General features: G+C 41.9%; 1 protein-coding gene across 1 annotated transcript in view; it reads right to left on the bottom strand.

The window, feature by feature from the left end:
- Window positions 1-6,251: 6,251 nt before the first annotated feature.
- The window catches only part of Fbxl4 (F box and leucine-rich-repeat gene 4), a 33,777-nt gene continuing 24,533 nt past the window's right edge, over window positions 6,252-15,495 (bottom strand). The window contains exons 7-11 of the mRNA XM_080283198.1: window positions 14,493-14,727; window positions 12,852-13,013; window positions 10,342-10,504; window positions 7,786-7,974; window positions 6,252-6,697 (exon numbers count right to left, since the gene is read on the bottom strand). Of these exons, the coding sequence (XP_080139324.1) occupies window positions 6,553-6,697; window positions 7,786-7,974; window positions 10,342-10,504; window positions 12,852-13,013; window positions 14,493-14,727 (894 nt within the window). The 3' untranslated portion in view covers window positions 6,252-6,552. The remainder of the gene's footprint in view (window positions 6,698-7,785; window positions 7,975-10,341; window positions 10,505-12,851; window positions 13,014-14,492; window positions 14,728-15,495) is intronic.

The raw sequence follows: 15,495 nt of genomic DNA on the forward strand, positions 1-15,495 counted from the left end.
ATACAACATTTGTTGTATTTGTAAAAAATAAGCACTAGGAAGCCTACCATGTTGACAAGAATGCAGCCATAAGCCTCCTTCCTGCAAGTTGTTCTCCACTCCATCGCACCACAGTCTTTGTTGTCTTCTCATTCTCCTTGTCTGCAGTTACACACTCTCAGGTATTTACTGTACCATGTGATTAATGTAAGTAAATCAGCTGTAATTTCTCATATTTCTTCCGTGTTTACCTCTGCTCTTTCTTTGATATCATCCAGTAACATGTTCATCCTCATTTTGAAGTAACTTCACATGCACTCTCAGACAACTTTTTGCCCCTTTAATCCCATCAGTCCCTTGACATTTTTAATTTCATGGCTGCTTGCTTTATTTTTTAAGATGAAGGTGGAGAAATCTGGCTGTGACATGGTTAATAGAGAACTTTTCTAATCTACACTACAAATAATTTTTATAAGTTTAACAAGGTAGCAAGAATAAAAACAGTATATCATCATATGCAAGGGGTTAATAGTAGCTACACTTCTTCAATTTACTAAACTCTTGCTGGGCTGATTCTTTGTAGTTTACCTGCACAGAACCTTGTTTTATATAGTATAACCAGTGTAAATAGTACCTTGTATGAGGCTTGATGCTCGGCCCATGCAGACATTCATCGTGCCTCATATGAGGTCTCCAGCTCGACAAGGGTTAACCCCTTACATCCATTTTTTTTCTCTCTCTCTCTCTCTCTCCTGTCGCTAGAGGTTTGTTTTCAGCTGAAGAGAACTTTTCAAACTGGAGGAGTTTCATACTGTGTAGCCTTTATTAACCACTAGATGCCATTTCAAAGTTATATATGATCATCTGATTGTGGCTTGATTGAAGTGAAAATTGTTTCATTGTAGTGAAAGAGCTCAGGCAAAGTTAATACAAACACACTGTCATTCAGGGGTTACTTTCAGACTCATATTCCTACCCCTTATCTCTATTTTGTCATTTCTCTTACTGTGCTGAACCCTGTCCACTACCTCCATGACCACCCTCATCTACCACACTAAGCATTCCCTTACTTCTGGTAATAAAAGGTAAGGACATTTTATTAAAAATTTACTTAAAATTTACATTTTTGTACAAGATAATCACTAATGACTAGATAGGGAAGACTAACTGATACTTGGCTTACAGTACTGCAGATGGGTTTGAGGGGAATGTCAACTGATGGTTTACTTTTAATTGGGCTTATTACAGTGGCTGTGGGGGGCGCAGTAGCACAGTGGTAGCGCGCTGGACTTGTAATCGGGGGATTGCAAGTTCGAGCCTCGCCCGGGCTGCCATGCCGGGAGGGGTAGCTCCCTCCTGTAACCCTAGCGGGGCTATATAGTCCAATACAGGGCTTAGCTCGGGGGAACTCCATTTCTCCCATTTTTACAGTGGCTGTTTGGCTTCATTACAACAGAACAGATAAGCACTTGGGGTAACTCCATAATGCAGAAAACTAAGTGATGATAAATTATAATACATAAATCCTTAATATAAAAGGATAATCAGGGGAATGTGGCACACAGTCTATTACAGTTCAGTAAATCCTCTTTATATATATAGGTGGTGTTCTGAAATACCATAACTTTTTCTAAACAAATGGTACTGTAAACTGATGGACAACGTTCAACTAGCTTTATGGGTAGCAGTGGAAAATTTCTCTTAATTTCTATGAATTGTCTAGCAAAAAAAAGAACTTTTTTAATGCTGCATCTCCTTTTTTGCAATAAGGACTATGGCATTGCCCCTGAGTAAAGGACTTGGGTTTGGAGCGTGTAGCACTTTACGACCAGATGCCCTTCCAGATGTCTACCAATGACCTTTGGGTTGACTCGAACCTCAGACCCTTCAGCCAGAGCAGAATGCTCTGACCCACTAAGCCAGGCTGCTACTGATTTCTGCTTGTTTATACCTAATACACGTTATAAAAGTTTACATGCCATACAGTACAATGCACTCACTAGTTTCACAAAATATACTTTTGCGAATAGCCATTTCGCGACGCAAAGAAATGTTCCTCTGCAAGGAGCCTCGCAATTTTACTGAATTTTGCAAGCCACAGCAGCAAGTGATCGCACGCATACGCATCTATCACTTGTTCATGACATTTGTGTGCTTGATGAGCTCCCACTGGATTTTGAGGGCTCTGATACTGAGGCATCGGGAAGTGGTGGTGTGGGGGACTCAACAGTGGTGGTGGGGAGCATTGAGGGGGTAGGTGGTAACTAACCACCATTCCCAACCTCAGAAATCTCTTCAAGTCTCATCAAGCAGTTCAGCCTATGTGCCAATGTTAGAAATGTCTTTAGTACTTTGGTTCAGTAATATATGTCCAATTAACTGTATGTAATTTATAGTAGGGGTATTGTGTCACTAATGGGTAAATATGGGGGAATGAAGTGGCTGACCCGGGAACCAATCACCACGTATAACATGTAAAGCATACACACAACTTTCGCGAGTTTTAGTTTTGCGATGCAATTGTGATACCAATTAGGCACGAAACTAGTGAGTGCAATGTATTTTATATGTATTCATTTATGTGTGGGAGGGGGAAGGGGGAGACTGAGGATGAGATGAAGGGATGGAGTGGAGAGGTATATGAGAGAGAGGGGGTGTGAGCTTGAAGGAGGGCAGCGAAATGGCAATGGACAGGATGACATGGAGGTGATTAGTTTGTGGCCATCCCTTACGGGATTGTGGCATCTGGCAATAGATGGAGATAGATACACATTTATGTGAGTGCATTTAAGTACTTGGGTAGTGTGATGAGTATGGATGGAAGTTTGCAGGATGAACTGCTTGAAAGGGTGCAACAAGGAAGAAAGGTTCCTGGTTCTTTGAAAGCAGCGATAAGAAATAAGGAAGTGAGCGTGAAAGTAAAAAGGTCGCAGCATGACAGTATTGTGATACCAACTTTAACGTATGGAAGTGAAGCTTGGACCTTGTTGGAGGGACCCAAGTCCAGAGTGAGAGTGGCAGAAATGAGTTATTTGAAAGGAGCATGTGGAGTCACATGGAGAGACCGACTGACAAATGAGGAAGTGAAAGAGTGTTGTGGTGTGGATGTGATAGGATGTTAGGAGAAACAAACTGAGGTGGTTTGGTCACGTGGAGAGGATGGAGAGCAAGAGACTGAAGAGGAGAATGTATGTGAGTGAGGTGGAGGGGGGAAAAGGAAGGGGGAGGCCAAGGTGAGATGGAGGGATGGAGTGGAGAGGTATATGAGAGAGGGATGAGCTGGAAGCAGGGCAGTGAAATGGTAGGGGACAGGGCGACATGGAGACGATTTGTTTGCAGCCACCCCTTATGGGATTAAAGCGTCTGGCAATAGACAGATAGATAGAATTAAACTCTACCTTTGGGTGATGACCTCTTTGACTATTAGATTTCACATGCAGTTCCTAAACAAATGTTTCACTATGCATCAATGTTCCTAACAGAGTATCATGCTTAATTTCTTGTGATAGAAGCAAGCACCTAACAGCAGTGTGGTAAATGATGCCACCAGCTCCATCCATGCCTGTCCACCATTAGCTACAGAGACAAAATGATTACAGCTGCACATCCTTGCTGATGCTGACCAAATGTGAGAGGCTGGTTTTAAGGTTAACCACCTAAACCTAATAATTAGTTTCCTGATATACAGAAACCCATGTGGTCACTTGTATGAAGCACTTGTTCTCAACTGTAAATTGGTGGTGTTGAAAAAATGCAGTATACTGAACAGAAATGTCAACATTAAACAAACCTATGTTTACATGGGATAATTCCTATTAGGCTGTTGTCTGTTATATCTGGGTATTACTGTACTTGCTAAACTGGATCTTACTGGAGTACCATTTTGGTGAAACTATACAAGATGCTACCCAAAAGTTTCAGTAATTTGAACAGAGGGAGCCAACTGTTTGCAGATGTGCTTTTTGCTGCTAGAAGGAGTCAACAGCACCCTTTGTGCATCAGTGTGGCCCCAGCCGTGTCTGTGAGCAGACGTGTTGTTGAGCTACACTTACTCTTGTAACATGGTGTGTAGGTGGTCTGGTGGTTTTGCAATGGCAGACCTCACGGAACGAAGAACCTGCATCAAGTTCTGCTTTAAGATCAACAAGACGGCTGTAGAAATTCACTAGTTGCTCCAGCATGCCTCTGGTGACAATGCCATGTCCCAAAGCAGAATATTTTTCTGGTAAAAGCGGTTCAAAGAAGGACAAATGTCCATCGAAGACGATGACCATTCTGGATGACTGTCAACAGCAACAACACCAGAAAACTTCAGAAATGTTCGTTAGGCTATCCTTGCAGATCTTAGACAAACTATCCATGATGTTTGTGACATCGTTGGACTGTCGTATGGGAGCTTGCAACGCATTTTGTCGAACGTGTTGGGCATGAGACACATTGCTGCAAAATTTGTGCCAAGACTGCTGAGTGACGAGCAGAAGGCACATCGCGTTGCAGTTTGGAGGGAGCTCAAGAATCACGTCAGAGCTAACGCCACCTTCATCTCCAAGGTCATAACTGGTGATGAATCATGGGTTTATGGTTACGACCCAGAGACAAAGCAGAAGTCACGCAATGGAAGTGTCCCAATTCACTGAGGCCGAAAAAAGTGCGTCAAGTTCGCAGCAATGTCAAGTCGATGTTGATCGTTTTCTTCAATATCCAAGGGATTGTTTACAAGGAATTCGTCCCACCCGGTCACTCTGTCAGCAGAGTTTTACTGAGAAGTTTTGCAGCGTCTGAGGGAGAACATCCATCACAAACGTCCAGAACAGTGGAAGAACAAGGACTGGATCCTGCATCATGACAACACCTCTGCCCACACATCAATTGTTGTCCGGCAGTTCCTGGCTTCCATAAACATGGTAGTCATTCCCCACCCACCCTATTTGCCTGACCTTTGCCCCTGCAACTTTTTCTTGTTTCCCAAGCTGAAATTACAACTGAAAGGGGTCGATCTGACTCGATTGAAGAGATCCAGACAGAATTGCAGGAGGCGCTCAAGACCATCATGCCTGAAGCCTTCCAGGGATGCATGGACTCATGGAAAAAATGCTGGGACCACTGTATGCATGCCCAAGGGGACTACTTTGAAGGTGACAGTGACAACTAGGTGGTAAGGTAACTTATTTTCCTACAATATTCAAATGACAGGAACTTTTGGGGAGCACCTCATACATCTTCAGAGGCATCTTTATACCCAAGGAGCTTCACATATATAATCATCATAAACATTCTACCCCTATACCTCACCATAAAAAGTGTATGATGATCATATGTGTTTAAACTTCATGGTTATAAAGATGATATCCACTTTTCTCACTGCAGAGATTATGTAAAATGCAGGACGCTTCCTTGATTTAGTAATAAGAGGGTGTACATCTGTCAATAATGTAGTCATAACCACATCCTCACACCCTGTCACTTATGTACTACTTGACCCATTTCAGGCTTCATTTAAAGGCAAATGTAAAACTGATAATTGTACTAAGCTGCATCTGTATAATTTACGGTATTGTGACCAATTACTATACAGTACAGACCATTGAACTCATGAGAACAGCCACCTATGCTTTGATTCAGCAGCAATGAATTATCATCAAAACTTAATTAAGTGGTTTCAGATTTCAACCACATAATAAGGTTAAATTTTAAAAAGATCAAATGCTCACTTTCTACTGACTGAATGTGAAATGGATCATTTTTTGGTTGTTTACTTCTTCAATCTGGTGACAATTTTGTTATCTTTGAACATACTTTTCAAACTGGAGGGGTTACATACAGCCTTCATCATCCCTTACACAAGGGAGCTCCCTGAAGGTGATTATCAACAAGTGGTAGCAAAAACAGAATTTAAAAAAAATGGAGGCAAGGGGTAACCACTGCTATAGTCATGGCACGTGACTCTGAGGTTGTTATTATCGTGCCCTGGCAACCTACCATTCAAAAGTGCATCTCATTTCATGTATAATATGAGACGCATGTGATTCATGTATATTATGTTCGTGTATGATAATATTCATTTATAATATATTCGTGCATAATAATATGATTCGTGTATAATATGATACGAAATCGGACACACTTTTGAATGGTAGGTTGCCAGGGTACGATAATGACAACCTCAGAGTCTTGCGCCGTGACTATAGTATGTATAATGGGGAACAGATTCCGGAAGGGTGATGTTAGGATGAAGCGTGAAAGAGCTGGATGCAGGCCACAGGGATAAGACATATTCTTAAGGTGTTGGATGGAGTAGTTCCAGCTCTGTTTACTGGAGGAGTAGACTGACAAACCAAGAGGCATTGATAATTCCCCAGAAGGATCAAACCTTTCACTCCAACGATGTACTTTTTCTTTCATTCTTGTTATCTCCAGGCAGTTTTATTCAGTTTAGCAGACCTTTTTGAAGTGGAGGGTTACATACAGCATTCATTAACTTCTTCAGTACAGTACTAAAAAATTTTTCCAAAGCTGAATAAAATAATCAGGTGGTAGCATGGATATAAGGATAATGTACTGGGACTGAAGGTGTTAAACAATGCGAACCTGGTGCCGTAGCCCACCCTTAATGGACACATGAGGGAACTGCAATGTCCACTGAGATATGTGAGTGTGATGCACCTGCTCACAGAAGCTTACATCAAGGAGCTCCAAGGATGGGCAACTCTGCAATAATCTGTGGGAATGAAACATATATTAACATCATCATTACAAATTATCATCATTTCTGCAGTACAGTATATATTTAGTCATCAAAGTGTCTGGAAACACTGCAATGATCTGTATGTGTACCAAGGCAGTGGGGTTGTTAAATACTGGTATACAAATGCTCCTAAACTCCTTCCCTGCCCCTTTTCATCATGCTTAAAGCTTCTGTCTGTGTGTATTTCTCACCAGACATCATAATACAGTACAGTTCCTTTTTAAAAAATATATGTTTTGTGAAACCTTGTGCTACTGTATTTCTATTTTTAAACATAACATTGTATATACAGTACTGACATGTTAAATAGGATGTTACATTCTGGGGGGGGGGGGGAGTAGCCCCAAGAAATCCCATCACATCATTTTTGATGGACTCGAATCATACTAACTTGTGTATGGTGTGAGTGTTCTACTCTCTCAAGGAAGCACGTTGTTAATGAGAGTAGTAATCATACAGTCATAAATAACTAGAGGCAGCAGAAAGAATCTGTTCAGTGAACACATCGAATCTCAGTGACCCACCATTTGCAGCAATGAAGAAGAATCAAAACTTTGGGATGAAGAAATGTAAATGAAAAGTTTGTGAAGTTCTGCACAAAACATGATGAGTTAAGTCAAGAGTCAGCTATGTTCTGAGATACGACCTTGTTGGAAAGAAGAGAAGTCTAATGTGTACGATGCAGAAAGAGTTTGAAAATTCTCATATTTTGTGCAATACTAGTCTGAGAAAAGTTTCATTTTTTTTGTGTGGATGTTACGAGCTGGTGGCTCGAAGATTTCAGCTCTCTAATAGATGAGCTGAGTGAGGTGCAAGTTGGAGACAAGGTGAAATGAAGGCATTTTGTTTGTGGCCATCCCCTTGAGTGGTTAAACAATTTGGCTATGGGAAGAATATTAGAATTATCCCAATCATGAAGGGTTAATGGTGACAGTACTGATGCCCCTAAAGCTCCTATGCTGCACTCTTAGCTGAATAAAATAAGAAAAATCTTGCATTAGCTGGAAAATAAGGCTGTAACTGATCTGCTCACAATTTCTTCCTTGTACCATCATCCTGACCTGTGCACAGCTTCTGGAGTAACATTGCGGGTGCCCATGATGTCAAGCTGAGTGAGTGAATGTGCATGGGTCGCCAGGAGGTTCAGGTCATGGTCAGTGGTGGTGCGCAAGGCTGAGAGGTAGAGGCGTTGCAGTCCCCGACACCCTCGCAACAATTCACCAAGTCCCTCAGTAATCACACCAGACAGCCTGAAAAGTTGTCATTATTCATCATTCTGACCTTCCCCCCCCCCCCACAAGACTGTAGTGACATGAAAGGCATCAACAAAAGCAAACAGCCTTCAGTGGAAAAAAAAAAATTGCTGATTATAAGACAAACCACTAAATTTTATATTTGTTCCATAACAAAGCTATGAAATAACAAGATTCTATGAAACAGTGGTTTTCTAGTTACCATCCATCCATCTATCATCCAATCCTACATTGCCCCATGAAGAGTGTAGGAGCCCGGGGCTAGGCAGTTGGTCCCGAAATTTAAGATGAGTGTAACCAACCTCACTCATCCTTGAGTGGCATTACATGAGCAGTCAACCCCAACCACCCCTTGGATATAAACCTTCACCGGCTCAATCCGATTGGAGCACAATAATTACCCACTATATCAACAGGCGCCAAAATTTGGTTATATGGTTACCACCCAGTGTAGCAAATGGTTTCCTGGTGTACAAGAAACCATTTGGCATGTCACTCAGTGTACAGTCACCCACAGGCAGAAGGAAGAGGAAAGAATGAAGGAAAGAAAGATAGAAGAGGGAGTGTAAAGTTACCCATTGGCAGAAGGACAAGGAAATAAAGACAGAAGAGGATGGAAGGAAAGACAGATGGTGGAGAGGAAAGGGCAGACACGCAACAGCAGCACTACATCGAGTAAGTGGATGGTGAGTGCTCCCACCTACCACAGGTTTAATTCTGTATATACGGTACATGCAATAATGTGCTAGATTTTCTGGACAAGCTGATGCCAGGAAGGGTACACAAACAAAATACGGTAATACTGTACTGGAATGTAGTTTACCTTTTGAGTTATAGCAAAATCTGCTCATGTGTCAGTGATGGGCAGAGCCTGGTAGTTCCCACCACATAAATGTTAATTACTAAGGAGCATGGCTTAGGAAAGAGAATTTGGGTCACTTGTGCTAAACAACATATAGAGGTACCAGAATCTTCATGTGTTATCAACTGAACCTCCCTCATATATATATATATATATATTGGTGGTAGGTGGGGACACTCACCATCCACTCACTTGATGTAGTGCTGCTTTGGACATCTGCCCTTTCCTCTCGTCCTTCCTTCCTCTTCTGTCTTTCTTTCCTTCATTCTTTCCACTCCTTCCTGCCTATGGGTGACTTTACGCTCCCCCTCCTGTCTTTCTTTCCTTCATTCTTTCCCCTTCCTTCTGCTTATGGGTGACTCTACACTGAGTGACAAGCCAAATGTTTCCTGTACACCAGGAAACCATTTACTACACTGGGTGGTAACCATATAACCAAATTATGGTACCTGGTGGTTTAATGGGTAATTAAGGCACTCCAGTCGGATTGAACCGATGAAGGTTTATGTGCAAGGAGTGGTTGGGGTTTACTGCTCACGTAATGCCACTCAGGGACGAGCGAGGCTGGTCACTCTCATTTTAAATGTCAAAACCAACTTGCCTAGCCCCAGGCTCCTATGCTGCTTGTGGGGCAACACAGGATTAGATGATGGATGGATGGATATATATATATATATATATATATATATATATATATATATATATATATATATAAAGTGATGTTAATTTTTATAACATGATCCATTCTTTGTATGTGAACAGAATAACAGGCCTATTAGAAGTAGATGATGTATAACCAACAAATATTTACTGAATGTTATATTCAGTTCCAGGCTTGCTCCCTAAACCCTGATGTGGTACCATTAACACCTCCTCTCCCAGGCATTATTAAGGAATGCCATTGGATTGTAGGAAGTTTTTTCAACATTAGAAGTGAGTGTGTGTGTGTGTGTGTGTGTGTGTGTGTGTGTGTGTGTGTGTGTGTGTGTGTGTGTGTAATTCACCGGGTCGGTCAGGATCACTTGAAGGTCGTGATCGTCAGCATTTTACCCTCCCGGAAGGGAGCTGAGAGCTCATATAGTCCGATCTAAGGGCAAGGCTGTGACCTTCACACACCCACACACCCGTCCTCTTGCTCAAGGGGGACAGTAACCACCCACTTCTTCAGTGAAACTTTTCGCAACCTGAGCGAGGCGCAAACTCCCGTCTACCAGATGGCAAGCGAGAACATTACCACTGCGCCAGCGAGCGGTGTGTGTGTGTGTGTGTGTGTGTGTGTGCGTGTGCGTGTGCGCGCGCGCGTGCATGTGTCCATAATTTCAGATCACATCCTGGTGAAGGACTATATGGCACAGACATCTAAATATAACTTCAGCAAAAGAGCTCTGCGTGTACTTGACTGACGCTGAATATCAGCAATTCACCATACTCACTAAAATGCAGCCATGCCATACCAGATAACATCACAAGTACAGTAATAATAATATCCATTTTCAACTAACGCCCAGCCAAGGTCAAGGTCATTCAAAGTGGTGATGGAAGCAAGGGCACGGAGGCCACGCTGGGTAAGCCCGTGGGTCTTCCAGGCTGCAAGTGACACCAGGCCCAGGTTAAAAGTGGCCAAGGTCTTAGCAACCTCATCCATATCTAGCTGAATGCAGTTGTCTGTCATGGAAGAAGACAATGTATCACATTACAGAAGCATAATGCATGTAAGAAGTTACTGACAAAGATAAACCTTGTCAACAATGTATCACATTACAAAAGAATAATGCATGTAACAAGTTACTGGCAAAGATAAATCTTGTCATCATGACCAATTATAGTTTTGGCAACACTACAACATGCTTTAAAGAATATAGATAGTTCTGCACTATTATGTATGTACACGTCTATACTGTTGTTAATATTTCCAACATATCACATACTATCATCATCCAAACCTTGCTCCTCATATTTATATACAGTGAGCAAGACTCTCTGTTTCTGGACATAAATCAGAGGAAAACAGAAGTTCCTGTCTCAATTCTGTCTCCTTTTGTGTTGCAGGGGGTATGGATTATTAGCAATGGGAGTAATGACCTCCCTATGTCAAAAGAACAAGTCCATCACCCCTTCCTGTTCCCCATTAGGCAACTAGCTTTTTTTAAATGCAGAGAATACAAAAGTATTCTACATCCCCTAATGAACTTAAGTCCACTAAAGAATCTTATCTACATACACTCTGTGTTGCAAAAGGAGGCTGAAAGAGGTGGAGAGTAAATAGCTTGAAAAACCTTCTCGTTGTTCAGTATTAGCATTGGCATAAGGTGTCAACACCTCATGTGATGCAACTGCTAGTACCTTTGTAGCTTCTATGACACAGGGAAAAAAAAAAAAAAAAAAAAAAAAAAAAAAAAGAACTGAAAGTGATCAAAGAATCATGCTGTCAGTCCTCCATTCTAAGAGAATGTGGGACACATGGTTAGGGTCATTATGGTTATGATGATTATGATGAAGAAATCTGCTTTTAAATACCTTGAAAAAGGAATGATGGACTGAGATTAGGTCATAAGTAAATTAAAGTACGGTAATCATCTATTTATTCACAGTCTTGAATATCCCATTTGTAAATTAAAATTATCTATCTATCTATTGCCAGATGCCATAATCCCGTAATGGGTGGCCATTTGACTTTGAGTTATTTGTCTCATGGGGAGGGGCACTAACCCTCCACCAACCCATTTGCTGACACATAGGGAGCACATATGGTATGGTTATATGGTTACCACCCAGCATTGTAAATGGTTTCTTTGCATACAGGAAACTATTTGGCTTGTCACTCAATGTAAAGCCACCTGTAAAGGAAAGAAAAGCAATAAGAAGTGACAGGAAAGAGGGGAGAAATAGGAGGAGAGGAGAGCAGGCACAGAAAAAGAACGATAAAGGCTAAGGAAGAAGTAGGCAGCACTACATCAAGTGAGTGGGTGATGGTCGCCACCACCTACCACTGTATAATATATATGTATTTTTCATGTGACCGACTCTGGGCATAGGCTTTACAGCCTGCTATCAAGGCACAGTAGTCCTCCTACATACCATACACCTCTGCAAGTCACCACTTCGGTGCTAACACCCACCATTCATATTGAATACATGCAAGGGCTGCCTCCTACAGGACTGGTGTATTGGTATCTGCAGGGGTATTTCTATGACACGTCGGCGGGTCGTCTGGTAGATCAGTAAAGTTTGATTTTAATTAAATTCAAATCCTTAAACTGTTCCCTGCCCCAGCAGGGATTTGAACCTGGGTCCAGTAGGACTGTAGGCCACTTCTCTACTGATTTATATACAGTATATATATAAATTAAAATACCTATCACTAAATTAACAGACTATATATTAGCCTGTTCTGACACTTGGCAGACACCAGTGGTACTCTGTATTTAATAACAAATACAATACTGACACAGTACTACAAATGTACTAGCTGTGCATAATAAAAGGCGACTGTAGACTAGTTGGTTTCTTATCACATCATAAAACTGGGCCACTCCCACGAGCTGAAAAACTCAATCATGGTTATGTGAAATTCAACAAGCCTTATTCATACGGTAGGAATGAGTTTCCTTGGTCACCTGTTAAACCAGCTCTCAAACCTGGCTAAACCTGACCATCAAACAAGCTGAAATGGGATTAAGGATCTTAATTAGGTAAGTGTAAACATGCTATAACAAGGACAAGCAGGGCCTGGGAACCTCTCCCTCTTTGTATAAACATACAGATACCTTAGCACCCAATACATATGGAGTAAATAACATTATACAGTACCTCCTACAACAAAATGAAGGGGGGAGTGGGAAGGACTGCACCAGGGACTTCCTTTCTCCTGTGATCAAACAGCAATCCTGTGGATCTCCCACCCCACATGAATAAGGGAAACTGGGTTGAGAACATGGAACCTTAGGGAGTATGATTCATTAAAACACTTACAGATTTTGCCTACATAAAAGATAACTGTGCAAATACTAACTTAAGCTGAGATGTCTGAGGTTGGGAGCATGTTGAAGCAACAGCTGAAGAGTATGGAAGTCTATACGAGTACGTGACAGATCCAACCTGGCCAATGCTCGGGCCTTCTTCAGTTCTCCAAACCCAAGATGATCCACTCTGTTACAGTTGGCCATACTAAGTTCTGTGTAATATGAGAAGGAAACAATAAATTCATGCCTTCTTTGGCTTTTTTTCAGTGATATGTGAATATGGGGAAATAACAGTGCTCTAGTTGCTAAAATCTTACAACAGACTCCCTGCAAATGCTACTACCGGTACTTTAACCCGCCGCATGCCAGTGCCATTTTAAAACATTCTGACATAATGCCGCGGCCAGTGCCAGTGCTGTTTTAAAACGGTCTAAAATAAAAAACTTCACTGTGACCGCATTTTTAAAGATTCGCGAGTAAAAATTGGCAGGCATGTAAGGTAACTGTTCCTCTACCATCCCCCAGGCTGTCAAGGCCATACACTCACTTGCTCCCCCCCTCATGCTCGCTCTGCCTCACTCTGCCTGTGTGCCTCACCCAGTGCTGTACATAGTGAAGGCATTTTGTAAACATTTTCTTGTAAGTGTAAGGACTATATAGTGAAGTCAAGTTGTAAATACCTTCTTGTAAGTGCCAGGACTGTATGTAATGAAGTCAGGTTGTACCTATCTTCAAGTGTAAGATAATGCATTCACGGTGAGAAAGACATGCAAATTGTGATAGATACTGAAGTAATAAGTGATCAGAAAAGTGTACTGAACATTGATATACCTTCCCAGCATAAATAACTGAGTATAGCTTACACAGAAAATGGCTTTCTCTCATGTACGTGGTGAACGTGAGAGAGCGACTGTACCTGTATACGAGTAAGCAAGACTCAATAAAACTCATTTCCGAGCCTCGGTGAGCATTTTAATGGCGAAATTCGTTGTTTCCACATCAAAACCTATCATTTTAGCCAAAAACCATTTACTATGCTGGGTGGTAACCATATAACCAAATATTGGCACCTGATGGTTTAGTGGGTAATTATGGCACTCCAATCAGATTGAGCTGGTGAAGGTTTATATCCAAGGGATGGTTGGGGTTTACTGCTCACCTAATGCCACTCTGGGATGAGTGAGGCTGGTCACTCTCATCTTAAATGTCAGGACCAACTTGCCTAGCCCCGGGCTTCTACGCTCCTCACGGGGCAATGTAGAATTAGATGATGGATGGATGGATGAACACAACCTTTCAATACAATGATAACCTTTGATATATTGTTCTTGCTACCACCAGATATATTCAAGTTAACAGAAACCTCCTGTAGTGAAGGGGTTTGGAATAAAATCTATCAGCCTCTTCAGTATGACATCTTTTGTAAAGTACTTCTTTCAAACTTTAGCTTGATGATTTATTTAGTTTTGGAGAGATGTCTTGCTCGTTTGGCAAAAGAACTCTAAGGTCGGAGAAGGCTGCATTAATGCAACACAGTTCAAATGCAAGAGGGCCTATGGTTTTTCTCTCATTTAAACACTGCCAGGGATGTACGGTGAACTATGGCTTTCACAAACTGGACTACTGGACGATGGAGTATTGTAATATGGAAAGGCTGTTACCACTGAGACCCCTAAACTAAAATCACTTGCCTTGCAGGTTGGGACAGACATTAGCAATCATATACAGGCAGTAGTTGTCAATGAAGTGGCAATTGTTGATGCGCAGAGAAGTCAGCTGATGACCACAGGTGTGTATGAACTCCATGAATGTCTCTGTGTCTAAGGCATCATAGGGTCCACACCAGGACAAGTCCAGTGTCTGCAGCAGTGAGCACCGGGTGGACAGCCACTTCAATGTACCATTACTCGCCAGCCACCACCAGTTCTGTTCACACACCATTATATAAACATTAGTGCAGAATTGCTTTGCTATTACAGTGCCATCAACTGATCAAGTGGAAAAATTATACCCACATTTGGATAAACTGTTTACTGGGGCAATACACCAATTGTAGTCCACCCTAGACTCCTTTTTATTCCTGGACATGGTATAAGCCTGGAGGGGGTACGTGGGGGCGCTCACTATCCACTCACTCGATGTAGTGCTGCTCAAGGGTGTCTGTCCTTTCCTTTCCTCCCTCCTTCTTTCTTTCCTTCCTCTTCTGTCTTTCTTTACTTCATTCTTTCCTCATCCTTCTGCCTACAGATGACTTTACCTTCCCTCTTCTATCTGTCTTTCTTTCATTCTTTCCTCTTCCTTCTGCCTACGGTTGACTCTACACTGAGTGACAAGCCAAATGGTTTCCAGTACACCAGGAAACCATTTACTATACTGGGCTTTAACCATATAACCAAATAATGGCGCCTGGTGGTTTAGTGGGTAATTACAGCACTCCAATCACATTGAGCTGGTGAAGGTTTATATCCAATGGTTGGTGTGTATTGCTCATGTAATATCACTCAGAGGTGAGTGAGGCTGATCACTCTCAAATGTCAGGACCAACTTGCCTAGCCCCGGGCTCCTACGCTCCTCATGGGGCAACATAGGATTGGATGATGGATGGATGGATGGTATAAGCCTGGACAAAACTGTTTCATCTCTCCAATCAATAACCTCGAAATGAGCATGATTATTCCATTATTCCAGGCATTC

The sequence above is a fragment of the Coenobita brevimanus genome, chromosome 96 (genome assembly GCF_032717465.1).
Source record: "Coenobita brevimanus isolate Jiangsu-jjx chromosome 96, ASM3271746v2, whole genome shotgun sequence".
Taxonomy (NCBI): domain Eukaryota; kingdom Metazoa; phylum Arthropoda; class Malacostraca; order Decapoda; family Coenobitidae; genus Coenobita; species Coenobita brevimanus.